The sequence below is a fragment of the Mchenga conophoros genome, linkage group LG18, assembly GCF_057382185.1.
Source record: "Mchenga conophoros isolate Kocher_MC1m ecotype Shallow Benthic linkage group LG18, M_conophoros_male_GT1.1, whole genome shotgun sequence".
Lineage (NCBI taxonomy): Eukaryota > Metazoa > Chordata > Actinopteri > Cichliformes > Cichlidae > Mchenga > Mchenga conophoros.
Window position 1 is genome coordinate 34,186,716 of NC_140543.1, and position 19,664 is coordinate 34,206,379.

At 39.2% G+C, this 19,664-nt stretch overlaps 1 protein-coding gene across 4 annotated transcripts in view; it reads right to left on the minus strand.

Annotated features, from left to right (window-relative positions):
* LOC146554243 (solute carrier family 12 member 7-like) overlaps nucleotides 1-6,281 on the minus strand; it is a 44,447-nt gene extending 38,166 nt beyond the window's left edge. For 2 of the 4 annotated variants that reach the window (XM_085253312.1, XM_085253309.1), the window contains exon 1: nucleotides 5,521-6,280. In XM_085253312.1, the coding sequence (XP_085109438.1) occupies nucleotides 5,521-5,665 (145 nt within the window). In that variant the 5' untranslated portion in view covers nucleotides 5,666-6,280. Of the gene's footprint in view, nucleotides 1-5,520 lie in introns of all 4 variants that reach the window. The other 2 variants (XM_085253310.1, XM_085253311.1) reach the window with 2 other exon arrangements.
* Nucleotides 6,282-19,664: the final 13,383 nt, after the last annotated feature.

Sequence of the window (19,664 nt, forward strand, 5' to 3'; positions counted from 1 at the left end):
CGGGAGCTCGAGGGTTACTGATGCGGCCGAGAACGGCACAACTCCCGGCACATCATTTTCAGATCACCGCGGAGTTTCGCTGCTCGGGTTAAACGTAATATATAAGTCACTTAGACAACCTAAAAATGTTATTGTTGGGCTTTTTTCAGTGTTTTGTTTGTTCGTGAGTAAATCGGTTTGGCTGAGATTAAAGTTATTAGATTAGATAAAATAAAACTTTATTAATCCCCCGGGTGGGTTCCTCCTTGGTTTTCACAGCTGACTAAACGTCAAACAGAAAACTTATTAAACAGAAGTAGAGCTGGGCGATAGAACGATAACGATATGTATCGCGATATAACTTTTACTCGATAGAGAAATTACGCTATCGCGATAGACCTCGCCGCTCTTATCCTCAAAAAAAAAAAAAAAAAAAAAAAAGGTCAGCCAATCCAAATTAAGTAGCGCAGAGCCGAACCAATCACAGCCGCAGCGTCACGTCGCGTGACTTGTTACGTACAGCACAAGTGCCAAGCCGCACGTGTGTTTGTTTGGGAAGCAGCCAGCGGGTAATGGAGGAAATGAGTGTGCCGACTAGAAAAATCAACCGAGCGTGACCGAAGAGAAAACAGATGACGGTTCCAATGCCGGAGAGATTGTCAAACGGAAGAGCCATAGAAGTTCCGTAGTGTGAAGGTATTTCGGCTATTTCAAGTCTGACAAAAACAGAGTAGCGTGCACTGTAAATTGTGCCGAAAGCAAGTCTGGAAATACAATAAACTGGTGCATGCGTCACACTGTGCGCCACGTTATTGTTTCGGTGAAATGAATTTCTACAATACTGTTACTGTTAATTCTACTCTTTGCAGTGTTTAAATGCTTACATATACACACAGTTACTGTCCGTCCACACATACGACTCTGTTCTGCTTCTGTGCCCCAGCTTTGTTTACTTTTTCCCACCGAGGCTTCTAGACTTCTGATTGGCCAACATTTCGGCACGGTTAGGAATCTAGCGCCACCTGCTGCTTTGGCATGTTCATAGCAGCGTTTTCCTTCATTTCTGCCTTTATGTGTGGACGGGATTATTTTTTAAAACGAAAACGGAAAATCTCAGTTTTCAAAAATACCCGTGTACGTGTGGACGTAGCCTCAGTCTCTGACTGGAAGCGCTAATTCGTCATTCGGCTTTTGTCAGACTAAAGTAACTGTTAAAACTGTTTGAAAAGCTAAGCTATACAACAAGGAGAGATTGAGAATTTCCTTTTAGTTCTCAGTTTATTTGATATTGACAAAAGTTAGTCAGTTTTGTCTGTTCTTCTGTAAAACAAACTAAGATTTATTTTTAGAATTAATATTTTGTTTCTAAGTGGAATTGACAATTTAGTCTGTTTTGTTTGTTCTATTTTGAAACTTAAACGCTTTAGCGGCTGCCTTTTGTGTAGTTTGCAATATTTGCCTTTATTTATCTGAAAAAGTCTCATGTTCCTTAAGTACATCTACCCTGTTGAACTTATTATGGGAAATAAATATTTAAATAAAAACAAGCTGCTGATTATTTCACATTTTACTTGTGAGCAACGGCACATTTAAATCTTACAAATATAGTTATTTGGCTTATATCGTGATAGATATCGTTATCGCCTGAAATGAAAAAAACATATCGTGATATGAAAAAATCTCATATCGCCCAGCTCTAAACAGAAGTATGAGACAGTCGAGAATTTACACCAGTGTCTGGTTATATTTTAGATAGCAAGAAGCAGACGGCCGAGTTTATTAAACTCCACCGAGACAGCGGTGACGCTAATCAGAACTAGACCGTCCAATTTCACGCCTTTAAATTTTAAAGGCGTGTTTGTGTGTGTGTTTATACAATTGCTATTATGTTTGCACTTTATGTGTAATGTTACTGACTGCAGAGATCAGTAAGATGTGTGTATTTTTTATTTATTAGTTTTATTTATTTAATATTATTTTTTAATTGAATGACTGTCTAGTAGTTCACAGATGTCGAAAAACTGAGTGTGGTAAAGCCACTGATTTTTTTTATGTATATTTCTGCAATCTGCACATTGTACTGACTTTCATTTTAATGTTTACACCAGGGTTCCTTGTCAGCACTTTATGCTCAGATGTTTGTAAGCTAAAAATAAACTATTGTGTATGTTCAAATATACTGTTGTGATTGAAGAAGTTAAATAAAAATGTCAGTCATCAATTCATGCATCACCTCATGTCATCATAACAGAGGTCTGTCTTCCAGGAAAGAACAGTTTAAAATTAATGTAATATAGTATTGGCCATACTATATGATGTATTGCTTGTCTTTGTTTAATAATACAGAAGACAAAGACCTTAAAAAATAATCGCATATCGCATCGCAATCGCAATATTGGGGCAAAAAAAATCGCAATTAGATTATTTTCCATAATCGTTCAGCCCTACAGCACACTCTTTCATCTGCGAGCAAATGCACCCTCCTCAGAGTGCGCCCAAATGTAGCGATGCATTTACGCAAACTCCTAACAGAAAGAAAGAAAGGCAGTAACCTATGTTCAGAAAAAAAAACATGCGGATGGTGGACACATACATGCTCATGCAAGGTAGTGGTGTTTGAGTCCCAACACCACCAGCTGAAATGTGGCCCAAAACCATGACAGAGCCTCCAACGTGTTTTACAGATGGCTGTAAGGATGTTGGACCTCTCTCCTGACCTCTTCTGTATTGACAATAACTTGAACCAAAAATGTCAAATTTGGATTCATCTCTTCATGAGACCTGTTGCCACTCGTTCTCACATTAGTTCTTCTATAATTTGGCATACTTCAGTCTTTTATCCCCGTCTTAAAAATGAGTTCTTAGGAGGCAGCCGTCCACTGAGACCATTTTTGACGAAGCTTCTGTAGAAAGATCAACTGAAATGCCAGATACAGCTCTCAGGTCCTTTTTCTATTTCTTAACAGCATGGCTTTTAAATACCATCCATATTCTGCATACCTCAAATTGTTTCTTAAGAATATGATACTTATCATGCCAAGACATGTCAAGTCCACAGCCAATAGTTCTTTGGTAATCACTTTGCTCCATCTCCTTCCAATCGTGTTACCTTTGGTGTTTTTCAAAGATTCAAGAAATTAAAAATTGGTTCTTTACCAAGTTTTCAGTTATAGTAAATGGACTGGTTCTTATATAGTGCTTCTCTACTCTGACCACAAGCGCTTTACACAACTGGCCTCATTCACCCGTTCATACAAGCACTTTTTTTCTGTGTAAATGCTTTCTAGCTAACATTCACATTCAGAGAGCAACTTGGGGTTAGTATCTTGCCCAAGGATATTTGTCATGCCTGGAGCAGCCAGGGATCAAACCATCAACATTCCAACCTGGGCTACCTCCTGAGCTACAGTCACCCCAACGTTATGTGATTTGGTTCTACAAATCATGTGCGTCAATGTGGAGTCTAACATTTAGATTAAAAAGAGAGTAATTTTATTTAGCGCTATCCAAATTGTGACAAACAATGTCCATCAACAAGACTGAGTGCAACATATGACTGATCGCTGAAAATAAATGCATTTAGTCACTGTCTTTGTCCTTAAACTGATGGTGGATTAAGCACAAAAACGCACATGTTAAACATTAAAAACACCAAACTGGGATCACAGGAGAGGAAAAGGAAAGAAACTGGGTTTGTTGAAGAAAACCTGCCAGTAAGCATGTTGGATCAGTCTGTGAGCTCTTAAGTTTAACCGTTGACTCTCTTTCTGAAACAGATAACCATGTACACTTAATTTCTGTCAAATAAATAACAAAGTAACGTGTCATGGTTTGTAGTTCTTCTAAGACTGTATTTACCTCATTTTAAGACCTACTAAGAAGCAAGCTAATTTTTAATGTGGTACTCATATGTAAAACCTTAGAGTTTAAAGAGGGTCTGCTCTCTTTTTAACATTATTATAGTGAGGGTTAGAATATAAAAAAACCTAACCTGTTATGCTTGTTTTACTGATACTTCAAATCTGCCTCTAATCTCACAAATGCTTTGGGGGAACATGTCCTAACTGGTGGGTCCAGAATGATGACCATGGGTGACTCGGGCTCACTGTGAAATCTAACTGATCAAAGTCAGAAAACAAAAAACAGATAAAAAAAAAGGCCCACATATGAAAGATGAGCAAAAGAGGAGGCATAAAAGAAGTTCCGAGAGAAGCAAGACAACCAGAGTTCAAAGCAAAATGACCAGAAATGCCTTAGCTAAAGACAAACCTACATTTATTGCAGGAATTTTCCCTAAATGGAAAGTATGCCTGTTCATAAACATGACACTTGTGCAGTAGAGTTACTTCATCAAAATATTTAAACAAGGCAGTGTCTTGTAATTGGATTTCATTCGAAGCCATTTCTGCAGACTTTTGAGTCTAAAGTAATAAAAAGAACAAGCACACCTAGATTACAATAAAGATATCAGCTGACATTATGACTTTCTTTATCACTTAAAAATCTTGAAGCAATTTTTTGTCTTTCCAGAAAACAAAGCCTTCAAGCTTCTCCGCTTCTTCGAGCATTGCCCCGTGTCTGTTCTGTTTCTGCAACCTACATCCAGTAATTTTCTAACATCTACAAGTCTTTATATTGAGGATTTGCTCCTTATAAAATTCTCTTACTGATCCATTTAAAAACTGTGGCAAAAAAGTAGCCAGAAATGCACAAGAGGAGTTTGATAGATTTCAGACAGTACAGCATAAGAATGTAGATTTTTGCAGTAAAATGAGAAAACAACCAAATGTTTCAGCTGTTGCATACAATCCCACTGCTGAATATTAAACAAAGACTACTATTTGAAGTCGCGTTGCTCCCAAGCTTCGAAATACGACTTCAAGGTATCTGGAACGTGTAGCACAAACAACCTGACCCAACCCCCAAAGTGGTTGACTGGGAAACTGATGGATGTAAAGAGGTACAACATGTGCACAAAGAAAAATGGTTAAACTAAGTGTTATAAAGGTGAAAGAAAAACAGGCAGTAATTTTAAATGGTATAATAATATGTCATGTAAGGATATAGACTTTGTACTTTGTCACTGTAAAACAGTTAGGCCTCTTTTACACAACTTCCCTGCTGTTTGAGGTTAGTTTAGTTTACTGTATATTTAGTTGCTTTGTTCAAGAACTGACATACAGAAACACATGCAATGAGGCAAGGAGCCTTAACCATCATTCAGGGCTGCTAAGGCATACATACCAACACCAAGGCCCCCCTTCCTGCCCGACTCATCCAAGTGCAAGTTATAGCTAGTTCATCTCTGACTTTGCATTTTTCCTTGTGGGTGTCTATATGTGTTAAGCATGTGCCTGTCAAAACATGCATCTGTTTGTGTCAGCGTGCTTCCAATGTCATATTTAATCTCACAATGACGCATGCAGTTTATCAAAATTGCACACCTATACTTCCCGCAGTGCATGCTGGGATAGCAACCACAAAACCCCCAAAAAGCAGGCTTGTGTATGAGCACATCAGCAAAGAACTGTTTACACCTACCTGAAAAAGGATCCTCTGAACTGTCAGCCTCTTGCTCCTCTGAAAAGATTTTGCCCAAGCTGATAGGTCTGTTCCCTCCAGCTGCAGCTCCACTGTTGCTGCCATCTTCCACATCCTCCACTGGCACCACAGTGAAGGTGGGCATCTTGATTCTTCTTTTACCCGGAAGAAACTATGAAGAGATTACAAACTAGGAAGACACTGGCTTTTCCCACAGAGAACAGATTTTAAAAAGTGTCCAGATAAATCTAAATAAAAGGACTGAACCCGATGAGGCAGGCCAAACTTCACTTTAACCACAACATGGCACTCAGATCTTTTGTTTCCCTTCTTTTTGGTGTGTAATCCAATGTCCTCTAGACTCAGGGTGAAAGTACCGCCTCCTGCACATGAAGCAGGCCAAAGTCCTCCTGTGTATCAAGTTACGCCCTCTCCTTGTTTCTTTCCCTCCCTTTTCTCCTAACTGCTTCAGCACTGTTGGCCCACGTGACCCTCTGTTTACCATATGAACAGTTAGTCCACACAGAGGAAGCCCTGCAGCCCCTCCCACTCTGACGTCCCACTTCTCTCGCACACACCTTAGAAATGCAAGACGGCAGGGAAGCAATATCCAGAAGTACATATAAAAAGGATCTGACTCATCCACACGAAGCGGAACACCCGAGTCATGCTTAGCAGGACAAACCTAAGTCTGTTTCTTTCTGCTTTCGTTTGTTCCTCTCCCTTCGGCTAATAGTTGTCGTCTCTGTGTTTTTCCAGGTAAACAAGAGGAGTGTTCCTTTTCCCACATTGCATGATGGGTAATGAGGAAGAACAGCGATTCAGAATATTCTTGCTCTCTGACGTCCGCACACATTGTAACAGCAAAGGAAACACCTTGGAAATCTTGAAGAGTGACTTTCCTCTTTATTTCTCTGTATTTCCTGTCTGTTGCGAGTTCCACGATTACAATGGACAGTCACAGGCGGAAAGGAGTGAGCTTTGAATAACAACGGCCACAAGTAAACATGCATTGTGTTTAGTTTGTGGGAACAATTATTTTATTACCCATCTTTCTCTTTAAAAGGCTGGCAGGGCCTGTCTTACTCAACTATAAACTACCTGTTACATCATATCTTTGTGTCAGTACTGTGAAGTCTGAGTACTGAGAAACTATACAAGTGTCTGTTTTTGAAAGTGTCTGTGTCAGTCAGTATATTTTGCAGCACGTCTGTTAGGTGTTTAAAGGGAAGCTAAACTACATGTCTTACTTGAGAATGCCATTTTGGCTTTTGAGGTTTAAAACTATAGTAAAATATACTATGGTCTGAAATTATACATGTCTGTATTCATCTAATGTATTTTATACCACTTGTATTTAAAGTTTAACACATTGTTGAGTTACTCTAACATAAACCCGAGACACATGGAAAAATGCCATTTACACCCTGAAATGCAAGACAGTATGAACAAGCAGCTTTACTGCTGCTGTTTTCTGTATTATTTTGGTAGTTCAAGTTTTGCTCTTTGCTCTCCAGGAGGATGGTATCATTTTTGTGCTATTTGTTAATTTTTTTAATATTACATTGCCAATCCTGGACCTCATCCACTACATAGCATTATTAATCTGGACATTAACTACACAAATGCCTTTATGTAACATTTCTAATGAATCCATTAGAATCACGTAATAGATTAATTAGACAAATCATCTCAGAAAGTTGATTCTGTTCATCTGTATGTGACGTTTTCAGTGCAAGAAATATTTTGTAACTTATCCAAGCGACTTCTTCAGTCTTGGCTGACAACAACACATTTGCACAAAGTACAAAACTAGCACCGCTGACTAACAGTGGGCCGTGAGCTAGATCTCTTAGGCTGTAAAATTCCCGTCAATAATGAATTCAGAAGTCGATGTGTAGGGTTAACCAGTAAGTGCCACAGATCAGGATTTTATGTTTGTCTCTCATAATCTATTGGAGCACAAACTGAGTATCATGAGGACGCTACAACAACACAAAGTGAACAACATCGCCACAGACACAGCAGCCAGGGAAGCAGAAGAACATCATGTCAAGAAAGCATGTTGTTCTAATAGTTTTCCGTTACTTGTCTTTTGTTCTGCAAACACAGAAACACAAGCACTTCAACTCAGAGGTGTGCACTGAATACGATGAATATGATACAGGACCACTGTAACCAGCTCCTTATGTTATTTCAGAACTTGTGCTGACAAAATAACCAGATACTCAGTATTGTTCACACTGACAATATTGTGCACCCCTATGTATGTTTACACAACTTATAATGTAGCAGGCTGCTGGGGATTACTCTGATCCCCTTATTGACAATTTGAGAGGTGAAACACAGTTTCGCACAAGTTCATGTACGAGATTTAAACTGCACACGCCAACATTCACGCTGTATTTATGTTCATAACAACATCTCTCGAACACACTTCTTGTACAGCTTCACTCTGCTTACATTACCTGTGCTCACCTGCAGACACAGAAACACAAGCACTTCCGTTCAGCGCGGATTCACTCTGGAAGCCGCTCGCGCCACGCGCGTGTGCCAACAAGATATAAGGACCCCCAAGCTGCCCTACCCAGTGCCTGCGCGAGGTCCACTAATGGGAATTATAATAGACCTGTCGCTACCCGGGGTACCGATCGGGTTTCCGGTACGGATCGGGTAGTGACAAGACCCTGTGCACGAGAAAATGCTAACTTCCTGGTTTGAGACCGGATGTAGGGTTGTACATTTCCGATAGCTTTACTTTGCGGTCAATCGCTACTGCGAAGATATCCTCCAAAATCATGTCCAAAACTCGAAAACAGAAAGATGGCGTTAAGTTACAAAGAGCAGAAGGTGGGAACACTCACCACTGTTGTGTTATACAAAATCTAATGATCAGTTTTGATGTTTAAAGCGTTTAGATCGATCAGTTGTTTACATCACTCAACACAAGCAGAACTGCATCACTGCAGCAGAAGACACATCGTCCACATTCAGAAGCACATCTCTGTATCGTGACTGGTCTTATGATTTAAACAGGCAAATGTTCAGCATTCAAACTACAGGTGAAGAATAGTCAAGCCAGATGTTTCCCCCATAATGTCGAGATCAGCTAGTCAAGTACACACCTACACAGCATGTTAACAAACCGTGAAAAAAGCCACACAAAAAATGAATGATTGCTGGTAACGGTTTCTATACATTAGTATGTACGAAGGATATGTTGTGACTTGCCTTCAAAATTACAGCGGTCCCTCGCTATGACGCGGTTCACCTTTCACCTCGCTGTTTCGCAGATTTTTTAGTGCAAGTTTGCACTTTTTTATTTTATGTCACATTGTGTCCTGCGTCCTGATCGCTGCAGACGATCTCCTCCGTGATGTCTCTCCTGTACAGTACAGAATCGCTGCATCGATGCTAGCAGCGTGATTCTGAAGTGCAGTACTGTATGTCCACGATGTCCACGAAACGTTTTGCACCGTCAAAAAATAAAATCGGCTACTTGATTTCACCTATCCTGGTTATTTTTAGAACATAACACCCGCGATAAACGAGGGACAGCTGAGAAATATAACATTTGAATCCCTTTTCTCTTTTGCTCTGAGGCGCAGGAAAAAATATCAACAAGTCGATGAACATCATTTACAGATATATTGGGTAAATGCCCGAGACATCTATAGAAATGTAAATCACCGCTTGATTCATTCATTTGCTAAACTTGTTTTGGACCGTAAACCAGGCGCGAATAGGACACCGGAAACAAAGCTCCCCACAGGAGTTTCCGCACCGGAAGTAGCATATGCTAACGTGCACACAGTCAATTAACCCACTAAATGTTGTAGTTGGATTGCCAGTGAGCATAATATATGTCAAAATAAAGTAATAAAAATGTAAATCAACACAGTAACATCAATAAGGAACAAAATTAAATAAAATTATGTTTTGAAATCCACTCCTGTGGATTCAAAAAGGTGAAAGGGGAGCACCATCTCAGAATCGAAGAGGGGGCCTGAGAGTACATCTTTTCATCTTATAATGCTGTGACCACCCATGGTACTCATGGCTATTTGTCACTGGTCATGACGATTTTCATTTTAATGATAATATGAATCAAATTGACCTCATCGTCCAAAGTCATGCTTTCCCCAGGCAGTATCACTTAGAAGGCATAGCGTGTATTTTTTGACTGCTATGCAGATGATACCCAGCTTTCTCTATCCATGAGGCCAGATAACAAACACACTTAAACTACAGAAATGCCTTCAAGATACAAAGACCTGGATAACCTCTAATTTCCTACTTAATTCATATAAAACTGAGGTTATTGTACTTGGCCCTAATAATCTTAGAAATATAGTTTCTAACCACATGCTTACTCTTACTGGTATTGCATTTAAAATCCTTCTTATCACATACAAGATCTTGAATAATCAGTCCACCCACACATGCAGGGCCTTGGAGTAGGGGTATGTCACCAGGGTGCAGAGGAGGCTATGGTGCAATAGGCCCATAATTAATGGGCCTAATGCAATACCTTCCCACTGTTGCCAAAGCACTTTCTCACAGGGGTTCATCTGATTGTTGGGATTTTGTTTGTATTAATGTAGGGTTTTTACCTTAGAATATAAAGCCTTTACAACAACAGTTGCCTTGAGTCAACGTTATTTTTATTTGTTGCTATATAAATAAAATTTAATTGAGTTGGTGCCATTGTTAGTCTCTTCAAAGTCATCAAATGATAAGTACTAAGGTCACACCATATAATGCCAGCAGAGGGTGCTGCAGGTTCATGAGGCCTTGAACCTGCAGCGCTGACAGTGAAGTGCGAAGAGATGGCAACTCAGTGTCCAAGTCACAGGGAATGATATTTATAATTTGCAAGCAGCCAGTGGTGGACTAGCTGCACATATGCTTTGGTTCACAGGAGGATGGCGCAAAGAGCACCTGAATCTGAACAGAGCTGTAGAAAATGATATACAGTTATTTAAGATAAGTCCTGCTTGTTTAATGAGGTGAGATGCAAATTTTGTATCTACAAAACCCCATTTTTTCCTTCATATCATTTGTGTGTGATATTGCTATGCCTATGCCTGAACCAGCACAGATTCTCCTTCCTGGACAAAACTGCCATTTTATCCTCAGATGGCTCATGTGTGAATGTTGAAAAAAAAGGTAAAACCTAGAGAAGTAGAGGTGAAATCAAATCCCTTTAGCAAACAGTAAAAAGGTCAGTGCTGACGCAGACCTGGGAGCAGGCTGTCCTCCCTCAAGACTATATTCTTAAGTGGCTATAGATTCTATTTGTAGCATTTTACCTGTTTACTGACTCCCCCACTCCAAAACCAGGTAGCTGCACAAACATACTGCAGGGTTTGGATGACCTCTTGTGACATCACACAAGGTATAAATTTCAATTGCCTGCACTGTGCTGTCAGACCACAAAATGCAACATCAAGAGCAACAGAACTCGTGTTTGTCCAAGTTTTCATTTAGTCAGAGTATTTGACGAAATCCAGAGATATTGAATATATGAACAATGCTTCTAATTATATACACAGACACCCAATGAAAAGTAATTCCTTCTATATTAAACAAAAGTGTTGCTGAGATTGTGTTAAATGCTAAATACACTCACCAGTTATTTTATTAGGTACATCTTGTAAGTACCAGAACTGTCTTAATTCTTTGCAGCATAGATTCTATAAGACATTGGAAACATTAATCAGAGATTCAGGTCTATATTGACATGACAGCATCACTCAGTTGCTGCAGAGTTGTAGGTTGCAAATCCGTGAGGTAAATTTCCTATTGCACCACATCCCAAAGGTGCTCTATTAGATTGAGATCCGCCTGTGGAGGCCGAGTACAGTGAACTCATTGTCATGTTCAAGTGTGCACTCTATCATGCAAATGTCAGAGCAGAAACTGAGACTCATCAGACCAGTCAACACGCTTCCAATCTTTTATTGTCCAGTTTAAGCCTGTGCTAATTGTTGCCTCATTTTCTTGTTTTTACCAGGTTTAAGCACCCGATGTGGTCGTCTGCTGTTTCTTCTCTGATCTCTGGCATGAATAGAGATCAGAGAAGATCTTCTCTGATCAGAGATCTTCAACAAGGGAACTGCCAATGGTGCATACAGATTTTCTATTGTTTGGACCATTCTCCATACACCCTTCTCTAATGTCTTCATACTTGAGGAACAAAGAAAATAATAATTCCAACTGACAAACATAAAAAACCATTGACATTTTTTCCAAAAAAGTTTATCTTCCTCTAACATGTAAGGTTAGGATAGGGTTACCACCAACAGTGACTTAGACTGTAAACTGTTAAAGAAACAACCACACATCATGGTGATGCCTAACTTTGAATTATACTATTAAATAAACTCAACTAAAGTTTCTGAACCAAAAATCTTTTTGGAACTGCTATACTGTATAGTAGCATTGAAGATCATATAATGCCTCCCTTGTCCGCATCACTCTTCTCCTTTTAGAGACATGACCACTTGCTCAACATGCAGCAATCTCCAGAACACCCAAGAATAACCCGCTCGGTCCTTCTTCACACTTTAACTTAAACACCGAGTTCTCCTTCGTTATGGAAAAAACCAAAAATGAATATCTTAACTATTAGGATTCACTGTGTGTACTCAGCCTACCGTAACCAACAGGGGGGCTCCAGGCAAGCATGGGCAGCAGTCAGACAACTATTTTTGGTATAAGTGGAAAATTTTGTTTTTGAATGGGGACCAACAGCAAAGGATCAGGAGAAAGTCTGTGACTCCTGGGGGACTGTGGGAAACAGTGACCCTCTGCAACACTCTGCTGGCGCTGAAATTCTGCATGTGGGTTACCAACAAAACAGCAGGCGAGGGAGGGTTGCCAAGCCCATAATTTGACTTTGGGATCAGTATGTGTGTGCGAGTGTGTTTGGCTGGTGGGAGGTGCAGAGCCAGAATTCATCATCCTTAAAATGCTTTCCACCTGCAGATGAAAAAAAAAAGTCCAAAATCAAGTCAGTTTTCTTCTTTGTGTCAGCATTTTACACGAAAACAGATGAGGTGAACCACTCCTTAAGCTAGAAACACTGCAGAGGAAACCGGTGGGAGGAAAATGTAAAATGTGGAGAAACGAAATATAAGGCAAATGATTAAATGAGTGGGTGATAACTAAAACTGACAGACTAGCAACAAAATGTGGGTCTGGAATCTGCTCAAAAATTCGCTGAATTTTTGGAGGGACTTTAGCACAGGAGGCCAAGAGCAGTTGTAGTTTCAATCAGTAAAAGCAGGACAAGGAGACTCTTGCCAAACATGAGGCAAGATTTCAGACCAATTAATTTCTTTGAAGTGTGACTGCTTACTGTACATAGTCCAGTAGACATGTTTGCTTAAGGGAGTTTAGAAACAGTCTGACTGAGTGATATATCGCTCTCGCCCATATTTCTGCCACTTGTCATCGCCCACTCCCTTTCCTCCAGAGTGGGCAGAGCATTGGCACCAACCCTCTTTCCAGCTGGTGCAACCTGTAGGGTGTGCATTCGAAACCACTCATGGTGTTTTTGGCCACTGATTTAGCTAAAATAAATAGATATGTCAGCAACTCAAATAGAAAATATAGAACATAAAAACAAACAAAAAGAAAATTCATATAATCTGTAAATCAGGATTTAAAATATAATTTGGTACCCCAAGAGTGCCTCTTTGATGTACGCAAGATGTATCCCAAATAAACTGAAAATGCTAAAGGCTTTGTGGGGAAGGCTTTGCCACATTGCAGCTGAGGAGGTAGAACAGGTCATTAACAAACTGGAAGGTTGGTGGTTCGATCCCTGGCTGCTCCAGTCCACATGCCAAAGTATCCTTGGGTAAGAGACCAACCCCAAGCTGCTGTGCAGTGTGCTTATGAGATACAGTGTGAATGTTGAACAGAAAAGCAGAAGCATAGAAAAAAGTGTTTGTGTGAGTGAGAACCCGTCCATTTACTAATCACTTACTTGTTTCTAGCAAAATACATTCAGCATCCAACATCCTCAGAATGTGTTCTCTGACACAAGAGGCTTGTAAAAACACAACTGCTCACTGTACCCTTTGGGCTGGGGACCCTGGTCAGTGCCTGAGAAGCTGTCCTTTGGTAAAATTTCTTATAGGTATGGTTCTGGGGAAAATTCATTTTCTAATTCTGTAAAGTAGATGACCTGAGAGGAGGATGCTACCAAAGTCAGGAACCAACAGTGTTGGTCAAGTTACTTGAAAAAAGTAATCAGTAACTAATTACTGATTACTTCCTGAAAAAAGTAATCCCGTTATTTTACTGATTACTTATTTTCAAAAGTAATTAGTTACTTAGTTACTTTTTAAAACATGATTTATCCCCTAAATAGGTAATAAAGCAATAGATCTTTCAGCCAAATTCTACTTTTCCTGCATAATCCATCATATAAAATGTAATCAAATGAAAAAGTCTCTTTTAAAAATTGTTTTATTAGTTTTAATCTTTTAACTTTATGCATCAGGCAAACATTAAATTATCTGCAACATTCTCTGACTGGAAGAAATTTGTTTAACATTTAAACCTATTTTCTGCATATTCCAGCATATAAAATAAAATCGTTTATGCTTACGGGAAAATAAAGGTAATCGAATTACCTTTTTTGCAATAGTAATTCCTTACTGTACTCGTTACTCGGAAAAAGTAATCTGATTACAGTAACCCATCTCTGGGAACCAACAGCATAAACAACGAACCTAGCCATCTTGATGTCACCCACTGGTTTCAAGAGCCTGCATTTTGAGGCTTTGGTGTTAGTGTTCTTCCTGCAGCCACGTTTGTTTATGGAACCAGAAGGTACCTTGTTTGGATGAAAGCATGGAGTGCAAAGTTATATTTGGGTTGATTTGTACCATGCAACAAACCACAATATTAGCCAGATAATGATGAATGATGAATTAAAATGATGAAAATGACAATGACACCAGTCAGCTCCAGCTGCCTGTATCAGGATACTTGGCAGTCCACAAGGTGGATGGATGGGTACAGGTGGATGAGTTATGACTTGTTACCAGGGAGGATACTATCTATAGAGACCAAAACTGATGGAGATTTTAACATGGGAGTCTAAGGGGATTTACTGACTTCTGAAGCTTACCTTGAGTGGTCACTTCACTCCTGAGGTTGTCCTTTGGAGTTAACCAGTAAAAAGAAAAGTCACCAAAACATAACAGAAATACAATTTATTTTATGATGATGGCAAATTTAAAAAAAAAAAGAACCCAAGTGAGAATAACTATTAAAAGAACGCTGAGTTCAGTGTGTCACAGTTCACTGAGGACTCACATGCAGGACTCTTTGGTTTGAGGAGACCAGTGGGGTTTATTTCACATTCACCAGGTGTACAGACAGTGAAGGGAATTGTGCTACATACAAATGTGACAGGGGTCCGGGCTCCAGGGAATCCAAGGTGGGGAGGACAGGGGAAAACACTCGCTCGAGCTGAGATACACTGATGCGAGTCACGCAATGATCCAGTGATGAATGGCTGCCATCCCTCTGCTTAAATGCAGTGAGACTCAGGTGTTTCCATTTCACGGGTGCCGTGAAACTGCAACGAGTTCCACCCCGGCACAAGAGAGAGAACAATAATGCAGATCAGCTACCTGCTGATCCACCGGGCCGTGACACGATTATTTTTGGCATTAGAAACATACACATCTCTGTGACGAACATTAAAAGTTCTTTTTTCCAGGACCAACTCTTCCTGTACATTTACACTGAAATTGAAGCATAACCGACATATTAATGTAGTTTAATGATTTGCCCCTAATGATTCTTTCAGGCTTAATAGATTGACACAAAGGCTAACCGAGTATGACTTTGAGAAGCTTCCAGATCTGTGTTGTGTCATGAGAAAGAAGACTGAAACTCCCCACCGTTATAAATACACCTCAGCCATCAGAAAGCCCTGCGGCCGTGAGATGATTACCATGTTTCGCCACCAAAACACAGCTGCTAACTATGTTAAAATAATAACAACGTCTAAATCTATGAGTGGTGGAGGGCTGAGAGGAGGAAGTCCAACCGCACACTCACACAGCAGCGTGCACACACACACACACACACACACACACACACACACACACACACACACACACACACACACACGCCTCTCATCCTGTCACGCAGTGATTGTTAGCCCACATGCTTGGTGTGTGTCCACCCAGGAGTCAACCGCCAGCAGCGACGGGCTATAAAGCATGCGAGTGATTGCACGAGTCATATTTAGAAAGTGCCTGACTTTTACACACGCACAGTTACCCATTTGTACGTAGATGTGGACACACACAAACACACACACACATTTTACCCATGCACTTCAGTGTTTTTCAGGCATGACCAGATGTGTCCAAATTTCAAACATATCTCACAAAGCCTCATAATTGCTATGTCTATTTGATGTTTCTGTATTTTTTTGACCAACACACACAATCAAAAAGGTTTTATTGCTAAAACGGGCAACACAGGAGTATGTTGTTAGACTTACACAAATACAAGCTGGGACTATTTATTCATTTGCCATGAAAAGACTCATACTTTTCTTTACAGTTCAGTTTTGTGGATTAAATGTTCCAGGTCTCTGTCTATCATTATTTAAAGATTCATGAGATGGCAGTTATGATTACAAGGGGTAACTAAGTTTAGCACGAGGGGAGAGTGAACACTGTGAAGGCTTTGAGTCTGATGCAGATTGACTGAAGCATTTGACGTATGCAGTTCCTAGCTGAGAAGTGTGGCACACAGAGTGGAGAATATGTCCTCCATGTCTGTGGGGCCCTTCTCAATGGGGGCCAGGTTAGATTGTGCTAAGCTCAGCATATCCTAGTCAAAAACCTAGATTTCTTACCAGTGCACCTGGGTCCATTTAAATGCTGCAAAGTCACCATGTTTTATGGAGATATGCTGGAGGCACGGTAAATGGTAAACGGACTGGTTCTTATATAAAAGCCCTCTTCTACTCTAACTGAGGACTCGAAGTTCTTTATGCATTTACAAAAGCACTTTTTACTCTTTCTGTGTAAGTGCTTTCTATCTAACATTCACACACATTCATATTCGGGTGGATGTACTGGAGAGCGTTTGGGGTTCTTGGGTATGTTGCCCAAAGATATTTGGCATGCAGACTGGAGCAGACGGGGATCGAACCAACCTACCGATTGGTAGGTGAGCTGCTCTATCTGTGGAGCTACAGCCACCCCACATACAGGTTAATAAGCATATGTGTGTGTTTTATAAATACATGTCACTGTCAGTCGCTGCACACAATAAATAATAAAAAAGAAAACAACCCCCCCCCCCCCCCCCCCACACACAAAATATTCATATTAAATAAACCTGTGCATTTTTTGTTGATGAAACATGATTGAAACATGTTTAGATGAAGTAAGTTCAGCTCTTGGAATATTTTAATCCTTCACAATTTTGTAATTTTATTCCAACACTATTCAATAATTTTTACCCCAATACTACTTGGTCACTTTAATACTACATGTTGTCTTCATATTACATAATATTCAACAAAGTGTAGAGTGTGGTTAACATAAAAAGTAAATGGATTTACAACTACCATCCTGTCTTTATCCGGGTTGCAGAGGGGCTGGGGCATGTCCCCAAAGAGATAGGTTAAGAGGCAGGGTACTCCCTGAACAGTTTACCAGTCTGTCACATAGAGACAAACAACCATTTGCGCTCACATTCACGGGTAATTTAGAATCACCAATTGACCTAACTCTAATTGCATGAGTTCTTACTGTAGGAGGAAACCAGAATACCCAGAGAGAAACCACTGCAAATGTCAATAGAAAATTGTGCTTAGTCTGCATATGATAGAATACTGCATGATGACCTTTTGATGACTCAGACTGTTGTTCACTACAAGACTTGTTCTGTTCCCTCTTATCATACAAAGAAGGAGCAGTTTCTTCTTCTAGCGATAATAAGAGCTGAACAAGCACACGGTTCCAAAAAATAGTAATGTCAAAGTATCTTACTGTATATTTTACAGCTTTGTACTGTCTTTCTAGAATATCATGAAATTTACATAAGTAGACGGTGATTTTACATGTCAAAGGTAAAATAACATAACATCACTGTAAATATAGTAAAACACAATTTACTTGTTTTTTAAATATATTTTTTTGTACACATGCGTATTTAGATTGTAAAAATACATTCAGAAATGTATCATCATTTCACAAATATTTGTCTGTTATGTGAGAGAATGATCTGTTAAATTCAAATGTAATACTATGGAAAAATATATAAAATGATCGAAAATTAATGAGAATAATCAATAATTAAAGGAGTATTTGAATTATAATTGTGCTGAACATGTCATGTCATCTAGGTCTGATTCAATAATTCAGAGGTAACAAGTGAAAATATAATTAATAGGAATAAAAACAAAAAAAACATATAAAACATTGCACGGCCACGCTGTGCTAATTATATATTTTAAAAAATAAATGTAGAGCTAGGAATTGCAATTAATATAAATCTCAAAGTATTCCCAACATTCCTGAACAGAAATAGGCCTCTGCACCTGGGGTTAGGGTGTGGCCATGAAAACAATGTGACATGCCATTGGATGTTGGGACACATGACGCTAAGCATCGGCCAATGAATGTGAACTAACAACCACAAGCTCGCAGGTATGGCTGCACTGTAGGAAAACATCCTAATATAAAAGTATTTTACTGCATTTTACAGTTTTGTTCTTCTAGAATATCATTAAAGTTACGTAAATAGACTGATTTCACATTTCAAATGTAAATTAACGTTAAATCACTGTAATGTAATAAAACATAATTTTCACGATTATTAAATGTATCTGTCTGTACATATGCATATTTAGATTGTTAAAATACATTCACAAATGTATCATGATTTCACAAATATCTGTCCGTTATTTGAAAGATTGAACTGTTGAATTCAAATGTAATGCTATGGAAAAGTATATAACATGAGTCCTATAAGCTTGTGTTACATCACATAAGTATTATTATTATTGCTGTGCGATATGGCAGCCTCGCCTCTGTCAGTCTGTCCCAGGGCATGCAATCCATTATTATTTAAACCAACTGTTAACTGTATATTTCTGTACATTTACGTACTATGATTCATATTGCCACATTCATTGACCTTGTTTATAGGTAATTTCATTGTTTGATCACGTTAAAATGTTCCTAATTTAATGTCTAAAAGCGCTTGGAAAAGGCAGAATCCCATGTAAAATTAGTGCAACAAACTGTATTTTCATTACTGAAAATGACTGTATTTTCATGAGGAAGTTATTTTCTGTTATTTTATGATAGTATTTTGGCGCCCAGCTGCCGGAATATTACTGTGTTTTTAAGATTTGTTTTTTCCCCTATTTATAGATAATTTCATTGTTTAATCACATTAACATGTTCCTAATTTAATGTTTAAAATCACTTTAAAAGGCAAGATCGCATGTAAAATTAGCACAACAAACTGTATTGTCATTACTGGAAATAACCGTATTTTTATGAGGAAGTTATTTTCTGTTATTTTACGGTAGTATTTTGGCGCCCCAGCTGCCGGAATATTACAGTTTTTTTAAGATGTTTTTTTAACAGTGCAGTTTCACTCCCTACCAGGAAGAGGAGCCGCCTCTTACAGAAACACACACATACGCACATACTTACGCACCAATATTCCTCTGTCATGAACAAACGTACTTACTGTTGTATTACCCTTGTATATAAATAAAGACCAGAGTAGAAACAGAGTGCAAGTCCCTGAGCCCCCGCTCTCGTGCGGGTGCTCTGTGACTGCCCTTGCTGCAAGTACTTCCCCCCCCCCCCAATTTATCTAACTCGAAACTTAAAAAGCTTGGATGGATAGTGTGGAGTTTTTGTGTTTGGAATAAAAATGCCCAGAAAATTTAAGAAAAAGGACGTAAGGTAACGTAGTGAAGTGGAAGAAGATGCTTTGTCGCAAGCTAGTAGTAATATGGAAGACGACCAGCAATCCGATGCTAATGCTAGTGCAAAAGACTACCCAGCTACGATGGATATGATATTAAAAGAATTCTGTGCTTTCAGAAAAGACACAAATGAGCAGTTTAA